Raw genomic sequence first — 18335 nt, 5'->3', positions numbered from 1 at the left:
CATCACTTTGTTGTTCGTTGAGAAAAATGTGCCCCCTACTGTACAAATATGAAGGATATTAGAAGTCACCTCTGAGATGTGCGACCTTACCGATCTCCTTGGTGACTTGTAATATCTTACAGTGATTTATATAGCACGCATTTTGCAGCGAACATTTCAGTCATTCATGTCAGTGCCTGCCCCCCCCCCCCCCCCCATTGGGATTTACAATCTATATTTCCTCCTACATATATACACACATACACACTTGGGTGAAATTTCTCAGGAGCCAATTAACCTACCAGTATATTTTTGGAGACTGGGAGGAAACCTGAGTACCCGGAGAAATCTCATGAAAGGATTGGAAGCACATACAAACTCCACACAGGGCCGAGGCAGGAATCAAACCCATGTCCTCTGTGCCCTAGTGCTGTATCGCTAATCATTATACCAACAATCTAATTTACACCAGGCGTTCCATTGTCCCACACATACAGTATATCTATATTGTATACCCATAGCTGGAAACTATATACCCCTGCATAAACCTTCAATAGCATCATTATAGTGATCTTAAAAAAAAATAAAAAATTGATAAGTATTTTAACGAACCTACCGTCATTAAACCAAATGGCCGTAGTTGTCAGAGATTAGACACTTTGGCCGTTATCCAATTAGCTGTGGTAATTGACTCATGGTTTTGGCCGATGCTATCCAATTATCACCAATAAACTGCGTGTTCGGAGCGACAGTAAGTGCGACATATGGGTGCACTTAGGTTAAAGAGCTGACTGCTCCTAATTGGATCGCCTCGTAGGGGTGCAGCTCAGTACTCTGGAATGGTGAGAAGACCGTCCTCCACCAGTATCTATACATAGAGGCACACAGAGAAATCAGCGGGGATTGCTTCGCATAATACCCTGTAATGTGCGCATCCAAACACTGCGGTGATGTCCCGCAGTGCTCACTAATAATTGCGCGTCTGGCTACTACCAAACAGTGATCACACAATATATACAAACTATTTCAGTATCAGAAAAGACTTAAGCAGAAGTGAGTAGACACTCTCAGTGCATCGCCATGTACTATAACCTGTCCCGCGGTTAATAATTAGCCAGCGACACAGCGGAACATATTCGCCGTTGTTCCCTTACAAGAGCCTGTAGGTAATCCTTGTGGTTATACATTGCCTGCCCTTCTGTTACATGCCCAGTGACCTTCCTACCACTAATAGCTGGATAATCACGTTTACTGAGCCGCGCACCTCTGTAGTAAATGCTGTGTTATTGTGGTTCTAATACAGACCTGATTGCTGGGCTGCTAATTTTGTTGTCCTGCGATCAGATAGCACGAGGGGAGTATAAATTCGCCCCGTACAAGTGTGCGATCGCATGTGTACACCGTGCAAAAATGTCCCTCAGTCAGCGGACAGCTGCATATCCGTTCGCAACTTATTCACCATCGAATGGTTTTTCCAGTGTGTGCAGCCCAGGACTTAAGGTGGGTACACACTGATAGATATATCTGCTGATCAATTGATCTGCAGATATATCTATGGACGGATTGGGCAGTGTACTGTGCATACACACTGCCCGATCCGTCGAGGACTGACGTCATGAACTGGGCGGGCGTGTACACACGCCCGCCCAGTTCAGCTGTCGACCACCGCCGGCTGCCGCAGTATGTGTACGGGCGGTCGGCCGACCGCAGTACACACACAGTGACGCGTCAATATATCGGTAGATATACTGGCCGTCGGCTGTGCTGAGGGGCCGACGCGATACGTCTGTGAACGACGGAGTTCACAGACGTATCGGCCGTACACACTGGCCGACGGACCCGCGATATATATCCGCCGTTCACGAGAACGGCCGATATATCGGCCAGTGTGTACGGGCCTTTACTCCTACAGTGTGATACAAACAGGCTGGTCGGGGCCGGAGCTGATGTCACACACCCTTCCGGAAAATGCGTGCGAATGCCTGCGTTTTCTCTGACACTCCTAGAAAACGGCCAGTTACCACCCACAAACGTCCGCTTCCTGTCACTTAGCTTGCGAATGGCTGTGTGACCAAAATTTTCGCACTAGCTTGGCGATGTTTGGCGACGCGCATGCGCATTGTGGTGCATGCGCAGTCAATCGATATTTGCCTGCTGTGAGAAAACGCACAGCAGCGAACAGGTCTAAATCGGGCCCATTGTGTCTGGTAAAATGATTGTTCCTATATTCCCTTCTAAATGATACCTTTATTGTGCGTCTTAATGTCATGACTTATTATGGGTCCATTAGGATTTATACGTATTTATCACCATGAGTGTCTTTGGTGGCGTCTGGTTTGGCTGGAACAGAACCACCGCGTCTCGTGGGGCTTAGTCAGTGCGGGCAGCTAGCAGCCATACAGATTGCGCTCGTTGGCTCGCTGATATATCTGGTTATACCGATATAAATTTATTACAGATATTTTCAGTTTACAGAGATTTAATCGGCCCTCTGTAAATGTCTTTGTGTTCTAAATATCGGGATAAATCTTGACACTTGAGATTAAGAAAATCAGTTTAGCAAGTGAAAGGGGTGTGGATGGTAAACGGACACAGGCCACCCTCTTATCGCATCCGCTGGCTTCATTCATTCACAATTTTACCGTATAATTACGTTTGCAAAGGATATTTCTTGTTAATTTACTTAACTGCTTCTGTAATTGTGTAGTAGAGAAGTGTAAGTCCGAGCGGAGAAATGTAATAAAGCTGAGGCAGGTTTCGGCCTGTGTGTGTGTATATATGAGTATATATGTGTGTGTGTGTATATATATATATATACATACATACACACACACACACACACACACACACACACACACACACACACACACACACACACACACACACACACACACACACACACACACATATATATACTCTATATATATGTGTGTGTGTGTGTGTGTACAGTATATATAAATTAAAAGCATTATGTTGGAATTACTTCTCCATTCGGACCTGCCCTAAATGTCAGTTCAAGGTTCAAACATGGCTGCTGCGGCCCTGTTTCCATAGTTACAGGTATTATGAAGGAGTGTTCAGCTGCCAATCTAGGGCTTGTCCTATATAAAGAATACAGAGTTATTCCAGGACTTTGTGGCACCTGACATAATTGTGATTAGACAAATAATAATAAGATGATTATTTTTGTGTGGTGCTGTCCTCTAACATGTAAACAGGTCTGAGGCTGAGCCACACACTGTGTTTGGTTTGCTGATGACACTCTGGCCGGTTTCCGTTGGAATTTGGGGCAGGTCAGAAGTCAGGGCCATGGGCCGTGTGCTGATAAATGACCAGACATGTCACATTTGTGCCACAGCTGATGGCCGAACGAGGAACTGGCGCGTGTAAATGGCCGATTGCATAGGGTGGTCGTCATCTGAGTGACAGTAAATGGCTTCATGTGTTTTGGGGCCTGTATGCTTTGTAATGTGTCTTCTGGTGCCTGTGAGGTGATGTAACAAAGTAACTGTTTTACCAAAGCTTATATAACCTTCATCAGTATGTGTTCCCTCATAGTCTATGCATGACAGTTATGAGAAAGTGGTGACATATTGTAAATAATGAGGAACTGCAGCGGTTGTATGCAAAACATGAGGTGCCTGGCTCGCTACAGTGCAGGCATGCTTACTCTGGGAGGTGCCTGGACTGGTTCCTGCTCTTACTGTCAGGTATGGTTTTATTTTATTTAAAAATAAAAATAAAAAAACATGTATTTGGTTAAGCAAATTATTGAGCAGTGTTTGACTACATACTCGGAGATTATGTGGTTTCACTGCGCTGAGAGACATTCTGCCCCTGTCACATGCAGCCTTGTCCTCACTGACACATCACTCATCTCCTGATATACTCTGTGCTGCTGGGGACCCTACTCCTCCCACTATATAACTCTCAGTCTGTGGCTTCCTCCTGCCTCCATTCCTCTCCTCACATCATGTCACTGCCCCTGTCACATGCAGCCCTGTCCTCACTGACACATCACTCATCTCCTGATATACTCTGTGCTGCTGGGGACCCTGCTCCTCCCACTATATAACTCTCAGTCTGTGGCTTCCTGCTGCCTCCATTCCCCTCCTCACATCATGTCACTGCCCCTGTCACATGCAGCCCTGTCCTCACTGACACATCACTCATCTCCTGATATACTCTGTGCTGCTGGGGACCCTGCTCCTCCCACTATATAACTCTCAGTCTGTGGCTTCCTGCTGCCTCCATTCCCCTCCTCACATCATGTCACTGCCCCTGTCACATGCAGCCCTGTCCTCACTGACACATCACTCATCTCCTGATATACTCTGTGCTGCTGGGGACTCTGCTACTTTCACTATTTATGCTCAGTCTGTGGCTTCCTGCTGCCTCCATTCCCCTCCTCACATCATGTCACTGCCCCTGTCTCCTGATATACTCTGTGCTGCTGGGAACCATGCTCCTTCCACTATATAACTGTCAGTCTGTGGCTTCCTGCTGCCTCCATTCCCCTCCTCACATCATGTCCCAGGCACTGGCAGCCATGTCCACACTAGCATAAGAGAACAGGTCACTTTTTTCCATAACATCCGTACCCATCTCCTGTAATACTTTGTGTTTCTGTGCACCAGGTGAAAGGTCCAGATTCAATAGGCGGAATCCAGGCCATGCTCCCTCCCCCCCCGAATGCCCACCTTGTCTGGCAGTGTGGTGCAGCATTGAGCTTCCATTTGTATGTGCTCAGCCACTGGTTGCATGGGTCACGGCTGGAGGTTAAACTAACTTTGCAAAGATTATCACTTGGTTTCCAGGGTCTTCCTGCTGTAATGTGCTCTGTGGGCGCTGGAAGGGGACTGATGCAGTTCTGACAGTCAGCAATGGTACTAGCCACAATACCTGCCTGCCCACAGTGCACATACAGCAGACAGCTCTCGCCCCATAGCCTGTCCTGTGAAACAGGAAACAGATGTAGCATTGCTGATTTGTTTAGTGGCGGTGAGGAGGAAGTGACAACGTTACTGCAGCAGATGTGTTGCTGTGTTGTAATCCGTTTCCCAGCCTGCTGTAATATCATCTTGTGTTGGCTGCATCACAGGAGCTGGAATTCTGTATTTATTTCATACCGTGCTTCTGATGACGGCACAGGGCGATTGCTGAGCAGGAATGCAGAGGCACCAACCCTCAGTAGCGTTGTGCAAAGTGGTCGGTTTGGCCTTGGTGTAAATACACAGTTCCCCCGACCTCTCTGTGGTTTCTGTACACATGCAACTGCTTTGTGGGCAGGATTATGGTACGTCCTAGGGCTGTGCATGCTGGGAAATGTAGAACTCCCCTCTGGAATCCTTCCAATAAACACTTTAGGGATCCCCCACCCCACAACTCTTCCATTTCCCCCTAAAATACTTTTATGCGAGTCTTATCTCATACTTGCTGCCTTTTAAAAAAATCTATTCAATGAGCCTGTGAAACAAGCAGCTATGTGCTGGGGTTGCATAGTACGACACATATAAACGCCTTATGTTTTACCATCGGCGTGAATGTGCGTGAAAAATATGATGCACTCTATTTTCAAGCGTTTTGATGCAAATGGCGCGTTTTGTTCATTCGTTAAGCCCAGGTTAGAAATATCTGGCGAAATGCGTCAGTTCAACATCTCTGAGCTTTGTGGGGGCTTCTTGGAAAAAACCTTTTGTAATGGGAAAGATTTGGGGACTATGACCTTTTTAAATATCTAAAACTAAAGGGCTTTTTTTTTTTTCAACCCAGGTTACTACATTGCGAAATATTTGGAGCCAGGTTGACAGCTGTGGTGAACTATACAGTAGTTTCGCCATAGAGCTCAGTGACCAAAATATGACCATCTGTTGTCCCCATAAAGCCCCAGCAGTGCTGCATGTTTCTCAGTCTGTGGATAAAAAACAAGGGGCGTCATTTATAGTGAAGTTGCAGTGCATCTTGATTTGCGCAAGCGCACCTAGATTGTTCTCCAAAATGCGTACAAGGGTTATGGAATGGAATTTGGCAGTAGAGTTAACAACCAGTGGCATAGTGGTTAGCATTACTGCCTCGCAGCCCTGAGGTCTTGAGTTCAGATCCTGAGAAGACCCTACATGTGTGATGTTTTATATTCTTCCTATTACCCCATGTTTGCATGGTTTCAGTTCCCCCCACATTCCAAAAACGTACTGTGTGTGTTCAAGTGTATAACCATACTATACCAGGGATGTACTGCATTCTCTGTAATGTGCTACAGAATATGTATGTGCTATATAAATGTTAATAAATAATCCATTAGACCAGAGTTTCCTAAACTGGGTACTGAGGCCACATAACAGCCCAGGCTTTAAGGATTTCCAATCTTGAGCACAGGGGGCTTAATTACTACCTCGGTCAATGTAATTTCCCCATTTGTGTTCAAGCAAGTATATCGGATGAGAATTGTTTTAAAGCCAAATAAAGGTTATACTTGTTTTTTTTTTTTTTTTGCATTATGTACCTGATTCGTGAATGTAAGTAAAGCAAAAAAGCAAGCAACTGGGCAAAACCATGCTGCACTGCAGGTGGGGCAGATGTAACGTGCAGAGAGGGTTAGATTTGGGTGGGGTGTGTTCAAACTGAAATCTAAATTGCAGTGTAAAAATAAAGCTGTCTAACATTTGTGGGCTACATGCAAAAGCAGCCAGTATTTACCCTGCACAGAAACAATATACATGTATTTGCTCCGCTTGCGTGGCATCATGGTTTGTCCCAGGCTCAAAGTTCCTTGCTTTTTATTTTTTGCTTTACTTACAAATCAGATTCTGGCCCTTTGCCTCCGCTTTTCAGCCCACAAGATGGCTGCCTCCGCTGCATAGGTGCATAGAGTGCGATTTAAGAATGTACGGACCCAGGTTACAAATTGCACCTGCAAGGTCATGTCCTATATATAGCAGTGCTGCAATCTGTCGCCGTTACCCAGCGCCGCTTATCTCGGCCTCTCCCGAACCTTTTCTTTGTCAATGTTTGTTCCCCTGGAGTGTGACACTCAATACAAATATAAAATGATTATTTTTTATTTTTTCCCCCCCTAGATTGGTGGATGACAGATGCGTGGTTCACCCAGACGCCGGAGACTTGACCAATCCGCCCAAAAAGTTCCGAGGTAAGGCCTGCGCCTCGGGCTACCCAATCTGCATAATGTTCTTTCCTTTTACCTCAGCTGGTCAAACAGGACGGACGGCTGAGATTAATAATCAGAAATCTGTCATCATGTTTTCTGCCTTTCATTATGAAGCTGTATTGGCATAAGAACGCAGTTGGTTTATTGTGGGCTTACGGCCACGCTACCAGGGACTTAACGCTACAGAGCAGATCTTGGATGCTATGGATGTTTTATAGTAACTACACCAAATATATATATATATATATATATATATATAGATATAGATATAGATATAGATATGGAAGTATCTGCAAAGAGAGAACGATCCCTTTAAAGAAATAATCGGGAATACGGTATTTGACAATTGTTTTGTTGTCATGGAAACAATGATGTTTTGACGTGAGACCGTTCCAAGTTTGTTTAGTTTGGTAATCTGCATCAATCAGCCCTGAGACAGCAGGTGTGTCGGGTTTGGCCGCTTGCTCCATTCCAAGCATCGGAAGCACAGCACGTTTGTATACCATAGGTAGGGGTCTATTTATCAATAATCACATACTGCGTGCGACCGGGGAGCGATATTAGCACTGCACTGCACTGCAGTGTGCAGCTATTCCACCCAGATGTATCATTCTACGGCCGCAGGGACAGTGGTTCCGATTGGAGCCCGTCCCTGCGATGTGTTCGGAGTGAATCCAGACTCCTGGGCATGCACGGCCTACTGACCACGCATGCACGGTGGCCATTGCTGGGGAAGGTTCCGGATCCCCCATAGGTTTATATGGGGGCTGTGGCTGCTGTCAAAAATGGATGGATTGCAGTAGATACCGGAGTACATACAGGTGATGCTAAATATTTGCAGGTTTCCCCCGAAAAAATGGGTGTTTATAAGTAATATGGAACATGCCACAAATATTTAATTATAAATGGCCCCTTAAGACCCGTACACACTGGCCGATATATCGGCCGTTCTCTTGAACGGCCGATATATCGCGGGTCCGTCGGCCAGTGTGTACGGCCGATACGTCTGTGAACTCCATCATTCACAGACGTATCGCATCGGCCCCGCAGAACAGCCGACGGCCAATATATCGACCGATATACAACAACGCTGCCGTGATGCCCCTTAAATGCTGCGGTGACTCCCCTTCCCGCCTCGTGAGCACCTCTGCCTGTCAGTCAGACAGGAGCGTTTCCGGGGAACGCGCAGTGCGGCTTTTGTGCGTGCGCACACTTCACAGGACATCAGCATGTGTCGCAGCAGCGTTCCGTGCTGAATTAGACCCTACATTGCTTGGAAAGTTATTTCCCCATAATACCGCTTCATTTGTTTACATTGCCTGAGTTGTTCCAATGTGGTGCAAGTGGGGGTTTTGGGCCGGGTTTCACAGCCTTTGGCACACTCGGAGTAATCATGGCCTGTCGTATTTGCTTACCTTGGGATCATTCCTTCCCCTGTCACTGTAGTCTGATTAATAGCTGATGAGCGAGTTTCTGCATGCCGGCCGGCCCCTTACAGCAGCGTGTTTAGCAACAGACAACACAAGCTAGCAGCCTCCAGCTCCTGTCATGCCACTACCATGGATACAGGCTGAATTTGTGGTGGAAATTTCCAAAATAATGAACATTTCTGGGTTTTATGGCGTGGCCGGACCGTTGGGGCGGGCCGCGGCGTCTGCGTGATGTCACACGAGGCCTCTGCGACCCGGGCAGCGAAGAGGTTCTCCCGGCCAGCCCCAGGAGCTGCGCTGGCCGGGAGTTACTCCTCATATGCAAAAGCATCACCGCTGTGCGATACTTTTGCATTTCTGCGGGGGGGCCGGCACTGACATGAGGGGCGGACTAGCCCTGTGCTGGGCGTCCCCCCGCATGTCTGAGTGCCTGATCGTAGCTGTGCTAAATTTAGCACAGCTACGATCAACTCGGAATGACCTCCTAGAGGCGTTACATTGGCAATATATAATATTCATACAATATGGTTTGCAGCTACAGTAAGAAACTGCATAAATGTCTGTGCAGTAGTAACAATATTGTGTAGCACATCCTAATAGTAAATGCAAAGCCATAAAACAGATTGCAAAATGGATCAGTCACTCCTGCAAAAAATCACATTATAAAATGAAATATCACATACACTTATACATTAATATCATCACTAGTATTCATTTTTGTACTGCAGGAACCTCTTGTGCAGCAATGTACTGAGTCATTAGTACATAATGGAGGGACACTAAAGATTATGAAAGGGGGGGGAGAGGGCACTGGCTGCCGTACTGTGGAGGGGAAAGGGCACTGGCTGCCGTACTGTGGAGGGGAAAGGGCACTGGCTGCCGTACTGTGGAGGGGAGAGGTCACTGGCTGTCGTACTGTGGAGGGGAGAGGGCACTGGCTGCCGTACTGTGGAGGGGAAAGGGCACTGGCTGCCGTACTGTGGAGGGGAGAGGTCACTGGCTGTCGTACTGTGGAGGGGAGAGGGCACTGGCTGCCGTACTGTGGAGGGGAGAGGGCACTGGCTGCCGTACTGTGGAGGGGAGAGGGCACTGGCTGCTACACTGTGGGTTAGAGGGCACTGGCTGCTACACTGTGGGTTAGAGGGCACTGGCTGCTACACTGTGGAGGAGAGGGCACTGGCTGCTACACTGTGGGGGAGAGGGCACTGGCCGCTACACTGTGGGGGAGAGACAACTGGCCGCTATACTGTGGGTTAGAGGGCACTGGCCGCTACACTGTGGGTTAGAGGGCACTGGCCGCTACACTGTGGAGGAGAGGGCACTGGCCGCTACACTGTGGGGGAGAGGGCACTGGCCGCTACACTTTGGGGTAAAGGGCACTGGCCGCTATGCTGTGGGTTAGAGGGCACCGGCCACTACACTGTGGGGGAGAGGACACCGGCCGCTACACTGTGGGGGAGAGGGCACCGGCCACTACACTGTGGGGGAGAGGGCACCGGCCGCCACACTGTGGGGGAGAGGGCACCGGCCGCCACACTGTGGGGGAGAGGGCACCGGCCGCTACACTGTGGGGGAGAGGGCACCGGCCGCTACACTGTGGGGGAGAGGGCACCGGCCGCTACACTGTGGGGGAGAGGGCACCGGCCACTACACTGTGGGGGAGAGGGCACCGGCCGCTACACTGTGGGGGAGAGGGCACCGGCCGCTATACTGTGGGGGAGAGGGCACCGGACGCTATACTGTGGGGGAGAGGGCACTGGCCGCTATACTGTGGGGGAGAGGGCACTAACCGCCATAATGTGGGGGAGAGGGCACTGGCCGCTATACTGTGGGGGAGAGGGCACTGGCCGCTACACTGTGGGGGAGAGGGCACCGGCCGCTACACTGTGGGGGAGAGAGGGCACTGGCCGCTACACTGTGGGGGAGAGGGCACTGGCCGTTATACTGTGGGGGAGAGAGGGCACTGGTCGCTATACTGTGGGGGAGAGAGGGCACTGGCCGCTACACTGTGGGGGAGAGGGCACTGGCTGCTACTCTGTGGGGGAGAGAGGGCACTGGTCGCTATACTGTGGGGGAGAGGGCACTGGCCGCTACACTGTGGGGGAGAGGGCACTGGCCGCTATACTGTGGGGGAGAGGGCACTGGCCGCTATACTGTGGGGGAGAGGGCACTGGCCGCTACACTATGGGGGAGAGGGCACTGGCCGCTATACTGCACCGGAGAGGTACTCTGGGGAATAGTGCACTAGCTGGTCACATAGGATTTATATGTGAGTATATACAGGCTGTTTCAAAATAATGGACTCGATTTGAAATTGCTAAATCTCTGCAACCACAAACCGCCCATGAATGAAATGCGGGGCATAGAGTTTCAAATGACTACCGCTAGATTCCTCCCCTAGCCTCAGTCGTTCGCAAGACGGTGACCCCGCAACACAAGGCGTTTTGCGTTCTGCACTTCAGCAAGACTGAATACATAATTGTGGTGCAGCGTGCGTTTCAACAGCGTTTTGGCATTGATCCGGCAATTCCAAAGAGCATTCGTCGCTGGTTCCGCCACTGAGGAAACAGGCTGTTTATGTAAGGGGCGACCATGCGCTTCAGAGGAAAACGTGAGAAGAATTCAACAGAGTTTTCTGCGTAGCCCGCGCAAGTACACTTGTGCCAGCCAAGAACTTGCCACCCCTCATACGACGCGTGTGTTAAGGCAACTTTTAATCACAAGGCCATACCGGTTGCAACAGTTACAGGCTTTTTGCGCAGTAAAGCGGGTAGAATTTATTGATGCAATACAAAACATGGAAGACGACCGTGATGAATCAACGTTTCACCAAAGCGGTAAAGTTCACAATATGCGCATATAGAATTAGAGAATCCACACGAAACTGTAGCGCATTTAGCGTGATTCCCCAAAAGTGAACGTGTTTTGTGCCATTTCTCAAAGAAAGTTTTATGTCTTTTTCTTCTTCGCGGGAAACCGTTACGGGTCAAATAACAAAATGCTGTATAATTGACATAATTGACATTGGGTAGATCGTACGGGACCCCAAGACTTGGCGCTACTCTCTTAGCCCCCAAGATCCCCAGACATATCACCCTGCGACTAATCTGAATGACCTCAAAGCGAGCAAGCGCAACGATGACTTTGCCGTGTTCTGATGTCCAGAACAGGACTCCCTCCCCAGGACAATAAGCAGACAAGGTGGTGTTTCTTACAGGAAAGGTTTTACACACAGCAGCACTGCATGGGTGTGATTGCTCTGGAGTGTGTGAAAGGATAAAAGGCTTGTGGGATCCAGTGGGCGGGGCTTCCGACGCTGACTAGCAGCCGGATGATAGCTAGGGCTGGTGGGGCATAGCGAGTGTCAGCAAGCCGTCTCATGTATACCGATGTGCTGTTACAAATGTGACGAGTAAAGAAGCCAACCGGTGTGAGGAGTCATTCATTTGTAAGCAAATCTTTAGAATATACGAGTATATTGCTTTTATCTGAGATGGGCGAGTCTTCTGGATTTCTCCTATTCTGACTCCAACCTCCGGAATGCCCTCTTGTGCCCAGTCAGACACAGTCAACGCAACCTCCCATCCTTTAGTCTCCTCTGCTCACTCAAGCCTGCAACCTCCAGCCTCCGACTCCCCAGCCTCTGCATCGTACAGCTCTGTGCCCCCTCTCCCTCGGTGCGTCTGCACATATCCCCTATAGACTGCAGGACCCTCTCCCCTTGGTTTTCTCTGTAGTATTATTATGTATAATCCTATTGTTATGTTTCACCCCTACGTACTGCGCCACGGCACTGTAGAAACAAAAGATCAATTATATATCTTTCAAATCTGAATTTGTCATTTCTCTGTGTCTGCACTTAGGGCCTAATTCAGACCTAGCTAGTGATTTCTGCAGCCCTGCGATCAGATAGTCGCCGCCCATAGGGGAGGGTATTTTAGCTGTGCAAGTGTGCGATCGCAAGTGTAGCAGAGCTGTACAAACAGATCTTGTGCAGTCTCTGCGCAGCCCAGGACTTACTCAGCCGCTGCGATCACTTCAGCCTGTCCGGGACCGGAATTGACGTCAGACACCCGCCCTGCAAACGCATGGACACGCCTGCGTTTTTCCAACCACTCCCTGAAAACGGTCAGTTGCCACCCACAAACGCCTTCCTGTCAATCTCCTTGCGACCGCCTGCGCGAATGGATTCTACGCACAAATCCGTCGCTGAGCGGCGATCCGCTTTGTACCCGTGCGAAAAGCCTTCGCATTGCGGTGCATGCGCAGTTTAGTCCTGATCGGCCGCTGTACAAAAACGCAGCCTAGCGATCAGGTCTGAATTACCCCCTTAGTATATTTACTTGTTTTCTGAGCTTCTACTAAAACCTATTGGCTCTTATTAGCTTAGAACTGACGATTGTTTGCCGCGTTACTGAGCATTCGTGTGCGTCTCAGGATCCTAATCCTTTGTGTGTTTTCTTCATTGTCCCTGTTTCATTTTCAAATCCAGGTAAACAGCCACCAGGAAGGCCTGCGCCGCGTGTTTACATTGTGCTTTTCACTGAAATACACAGCAAATAATTAGTTTTTGACCGTTGTGGTGAGTTTGTAATAGCTGTCACTCTGACATGACAGGCATGCCGCGCGTACCGCAGAGCCTTTGCCACACGTACCGCAGAGCCTTTGCCGCGCGTACCGCAGAGCCTTTGCCAACACACTAGCGTACTCGGGTCCTGATTCAGATGCGGACGCTAATGCATTCACAGCTGCGATCCCGTACTCGGGTCCTGATTCAGATGCGGACGCTAATGCATTCACAGCTGCGATCCCGTACTCTGGTCCTGATTCAGATGCGGACGCTAATGCATTCACAGCTGCGATCCCGTACTCGGGTCCTGATTCAGATGCGGACGCTAATGCATTCACAGCTGCGATCCCGTACTCTGGTCCTGATTCAGATGCGGACGCTAATGCATTCACAGCTGCGATCCCGTACTCTGGTCCTGATTCAGATGCGGACGCTAATGCATTCACAGCTGCGATCCCGTACTCTGGTCCTGATTCAGATGCGGATGCTAATGCATTCACAGCTGCGATCCCGTACTCTGGTCCTGATTCAGATGCGGACGCTAATGCATTCACAGCTGCGATCCCGTACTCTGGTCCTGATTCAGATGCGGACGCTAATGCATTCACAGCTGCGATCCCGTACTCTGGTCCTGATTCAGATGCGGACGCTAATGCATTCACAGCTGCGATCCCGTACTCTGGTCCTGATTCAGATGCGGATGCTAATGCATTCACAGCTGCGATCCCGTACTCTGGTCCTGATTCAGATGCGGACGCTAATGCATTCACAGCTGCGATCCCGTACTCGGGGCCTGATTCAGATGCGGACACTAATGCATTCACAGCTGCGATCCCGTACTCTGGTCCTGATTCAGATGCGGACACTAATGCATTCACAGCTGCGATCCCGTACTCGGGTCCTGATTCAGATGCGGACGCTAATGCATTCACAGCTGCGATCCCGTACTCGGGTCCTGATTCAGATGCGGACGCTAATGCATTCACAGCTGCGATCCCGTACTCGGGTCCTGATTCAGATGCGGACGCTAATGCATTCACAGCTGCGATCCCGTACTCTGGTCCTGATTCAGATGCGGACACTAATGCATTCACAGCTGCGATCCCGTACTCGGGTCCTGATTCAGATGCGGACGCTAATGCATTCACAGCTGCGATCCCGTACTCTGGTCCTGATTCAGATGCGGACGCTAATGCATTCACAGCTGCGATCCCGTACTCTGGTCCTGATTCAGATGCGGACGCTAATGCATTCACAGCTGCGATCCCGTACTCTGGTCCTGATTCAGATGCGGACGCTAATGCATTCACAGCTGCGATCCCGTACTCTGGTCCTGATTCAGATGCGGATGCTAATGCATTCACAGCTGCGATCCCGTACTCTGGTCCTGATTCAGATGCGGACGCTAATGCATTCACAGCTGCGATCCCGTACTCTGGTCCTGATTCAGATGCGGACGCTAATGCATTCACAGCTGCGATCCCGTACTCTGGTCCTGATTCAGATGCGGACGCTAATGCATTCACAGCTGCGATCCCGTACTCTGGTCCTGATTCAGATGCGGATGCTAATGCATTCACAGCTGCGATCCCGTACTCTGGTCCTGATTCAGATGCGGACGCTAATGCATTCACAGCTGCGATCCCGTACTCGGGTCCTGATTCAGATGCGGACGCTAATGCATTCACAGCTGCGATCCCGTACTCTGGGCCTGATTCAGATGCGGACGCTAATGCATTCACAGCTGCTATCCCGTACTCTGGTCCTGATTCAGATGCGGACGCTAATGCATTCACAGCTGCGATCCCGTACTCGGGTCCTGATTCGGATGCGGACGCTAATGCATTCACAGCTGCGATCCCGTACTCTGGTCCTGATTCGGATGCGGACGCTAATGCATTCACAGCTGCGATCCCGTACTCTGGTCCTGATTCGGATGCGGACGCTAATGCATTCACAGCTGCGATCCCGTACTCGGGGCCTGATTCGGATGCGGACGCTAATGCATTCACAGCTGCGATCCCGTACTCTGGTCCTGATTCGGATGCGGACGCTAATGCATTCACAGCTGCGATCCCGTACTCGGGGCCTGATTCGGATGCGGACGCTAATGCATTCACAGCTGCGATCCCGTACTCGGGTCCTGATTCAGATGCGGACGCTAATGCATTCACAGCTGCGATCCCGTACTCGGGTCCTGATTCAGATGCGGACGCTAATGCATTCACAGCTGCGATCCCGTACTCGGGGCCTGATTCAGATGCGGACGCTAATGCATTCACAGCTGCGATCCCGTACTCTGGTCCTGATTCAGATGCGGACGCTAATGCATTCACAGCTGCGATCCCGTACTCTGGTCCTGATTCAGATGCGGACGCTAATGCATTCACAGCTGCGATCCCGTACTCGGGGCCTGATTCAGATGCGGACGCTAATGCATTCACAGCTGCGATCCCGTACTCTGGTCCTGATTCAGATGCGGACGCTAATGCATTCACAGCTGCGATCCCGTACTCTGGTCCTGATTCAGATGCGGACGCTAATGCATTCACAGCTGCGATCCCGTACTCGGGTCCTGATTCAGATGCGGACGCTAATGCATTCACAGCTGCGATCCCGTACTCGGGTCCTGATTCAGATGCGGACGCTAATGCATTCACAGCTGCGATCCCGTACTCTGGTCCTGATTCAGATGCGGACGCTAATGCATTCACAGCTGCGATCCCGTACTCGGGTCCTGATTCAGATGCGGACGCTAATGCATTCACAGCTGCGATCCCGTACTCTGGTCCTGATTCCGATGCGGACGCTAATGCATTCACAGCTGCGATCCCGTACTCGGGCCTGATTCAGATGCGGACGCTAATGCATTCACAGCTGCGATCCCGTACTCGGGGCCTGATTCAGATGCGGACGCTAATGCATTCACAGCTGCGATCCCGTACTCGGGGCCTGATTCAGATGCGGACGCTAATGCATTCACAGCTGCGATCCCGTACTCTCGTCCTGATTCAGATGCGGACGCTAATGCATTCACAGCTGCGATCCCGTACTCGGGGCCTGATTCAGATGCGGATGTGAATACATTCACAGCTGCGATCCCGTACTCTGGTCCTGATTCAGATGCGGACGCTAATGCATTCACAGCTGCGATCCCGTACTCGGGGCCTGATTCAGATGCGGACGCTAATGCATTCACAGCTGCGATCCCGTGCGCAGCAGATGTGTGAGAATATGCTGACGCTGCAGCCGCCTGGAATTTTTTTGAGACACCCACCGGCGGCTTCGGAGATCCAAGCAACGAAGGATGATTCCGACTGTGGAGTTATTATCCACACCGTTACGCTAAAGTGTATAATTTTATATTTGGTGTATAAATGACCATTACAGTTGTCCCTGCAAATCTGCACTTACAGACGCTATTTCTGTATTGGAGCCGTTGGTGTTTGGCCCTCATTCCGAGTTGTTCGCTCGCAAGCTGCTTTTAGCAGCTTTGCACACGCTAAGCCGCCGCCTACTGGGAGTGAATCTTAGCTTAGCAGAATTGCGAACGAAAGATTAGCAAAATTGCGAATAGACAGTTCTTAGCAGTTTCTGAGTAGCTCCACACTTACTCTTCCAGTGCGATCAGTTCAGTGCTTGTCGTTCCTGGTTTGACATCACAAACACACCCAGCGTTCGCCCAGACACTCCTCTGTTTCTCCAGCCACTCCAGCGTTTTTCCCAGAAACGGCATCGTTTTTTCGCACACACCCATAAAACGGCCAGTTTCCGCCCAGAAACACCCACTTCCTGTCAATCACATTACGATCACCAGAACGTAGAAAAAACCTCGTACTGCCGTGAGTAAAATACCTAACTGCATAGCAAATTTACTTGGCGCAGTCGCACTGCGGACATTGCGCATGCGCATTAGCGACTAATCGCTCCGTTGCGAGAAAAATATAACGAGCGAACAACTCGGAATGACCCCCTTCAACCAATAGATTGCAAAACCCTGAATCCCGGAATGCGTTAGTCGTTGTGGTCAAGAAAATATTCACGTGGTTATGCGGTTTAATGCTTTTTTAATATAATAACCTTTATCTAAAGTCTTTGAAGATACGACTGTTAGTCTATTCAAGCTAATAGTTTATTTTAGTATTAAGTTATGAAGTGTTTATAATGTTATCAGGGAGACATTCTGTTTACAGTGCGGTAGATTTCACTTTCATAAAAGTTCTTTACAGAAGTGCAGAACACAAACCTCTGCAAAGCGTTCCCATGTGTGTGCCAATAGAAGGGTTGCGTTCAGCATCCCGGCGGTCACGTGACAGACGCCGAAATCCCAATACCAATCAGGAGCGCGGCGCCGGAACACCCCATACCGAACCCACGTAGAAGTGCCCTATTACAAATGAGTCTGCACTTTTTTTGTGTGGAATTATGGGTTTGGCCAAAGCAGAAAAAATTATTTGCATCAAATTTTAATTTGTAATCTATTTCCAGTATAAGTAAAGTCATTATTTGACATATTAATATATATGGTAACAACTTTTAGCAATTGCCCATCGGCCTGATATGTACCAACCCTTAGGCTGGAGGTTTTTCTGCAAACCGGGCAGACAGAGAACTGACAGTCTTGCAGTAGTAATTTAGAAACATGTATTGTGTAGATTAATGAATCCGTACACAGGGGCGGGGCTGTGATGTCACAGCAGCTCAGATGACTGCAGTCTCGGCTCTTTTTGGCTGGATCAGAACATATTAGGACATTAGGTGTCTGCAGAGCTCCAGCTGTCTGTAATAGAGGGTAGAAGTAATGGATGTTACTTTTCCTTCATGGGATATGTCTGAAGTTTTGGAGTTTTTAAGTGTCCTTTAGTTTCTCTGTTAATGCCAGTCTGTATTCTCTATGGTAACATTTTATTGTATCCTCCTGAGGAAACAAACTCATTTGTTTGAAACGATGTCACCATCTGATATTATACATCCGGCCATTCATTTCAATGAGTGATATAACCACAGTATAAGTTCTTTATTTAAATCTGTCCCATACTCCTGGTACCACGGCATTAATGGTGTTGGAGCTTTGTGACATTCTGTGATGAGGTCGCGCCCACTGTGCAGATGGAGCTCGCACTTGTGCCCTGCGGTGCGAGGCTCCCATATTGTTCCCTGGCAGCAATTCATGGCAGATGTAAATGGTGGA

The 18335-nt window shown here is 49.3% G+C and overlaps 1 protein-coding gene across 4 annotated transcripts in view; it reads left to right on the top strand.

Annotated features, from left to right (window-relative positions):
• Positions 1 to 18335, top strand: part of ITPR2 (inositol 1,4,5-trisphosphate receptor type 2) — a 490021-nt gene that overhangs the window by 55279 nt on the left and 416407 nt on the right. For all 4 annotated transcript variants that reach the window (XM_063929104.1, XM_063929105.1, XM_063929106.1 and 1 more), the window contains exon 2: positions 7056 to 7126. In XM_063929104.1, the coding sequence (XP_063785174.1) occupies positions 7056 to 7126 (71 nt within the window). The remainder of the gene's footprint in view (positions 1 to 7055; positions 7127 to 18335) is intronic.

This window comes from Pseudophryne corroboree, chromosome 6 (assembly GCF_028390025.1).
Source record: "Pseudophryne corroboree isolate aPseCor3 chromosome 6, aPseCor3.hap2, whole genome shotgun sequence".
In the NCBI taxonomy this organism is placed as follows: domain Eukaryota; kingdom Metazoa; phylum Chordata; class Amphibia; order Anura; family Myobatrachidae; genus Pseudophryne; species Pseudophryne corroboree.
This window is presented reverse-complemented; position numbering and strand designations above follow the sequence as displayed.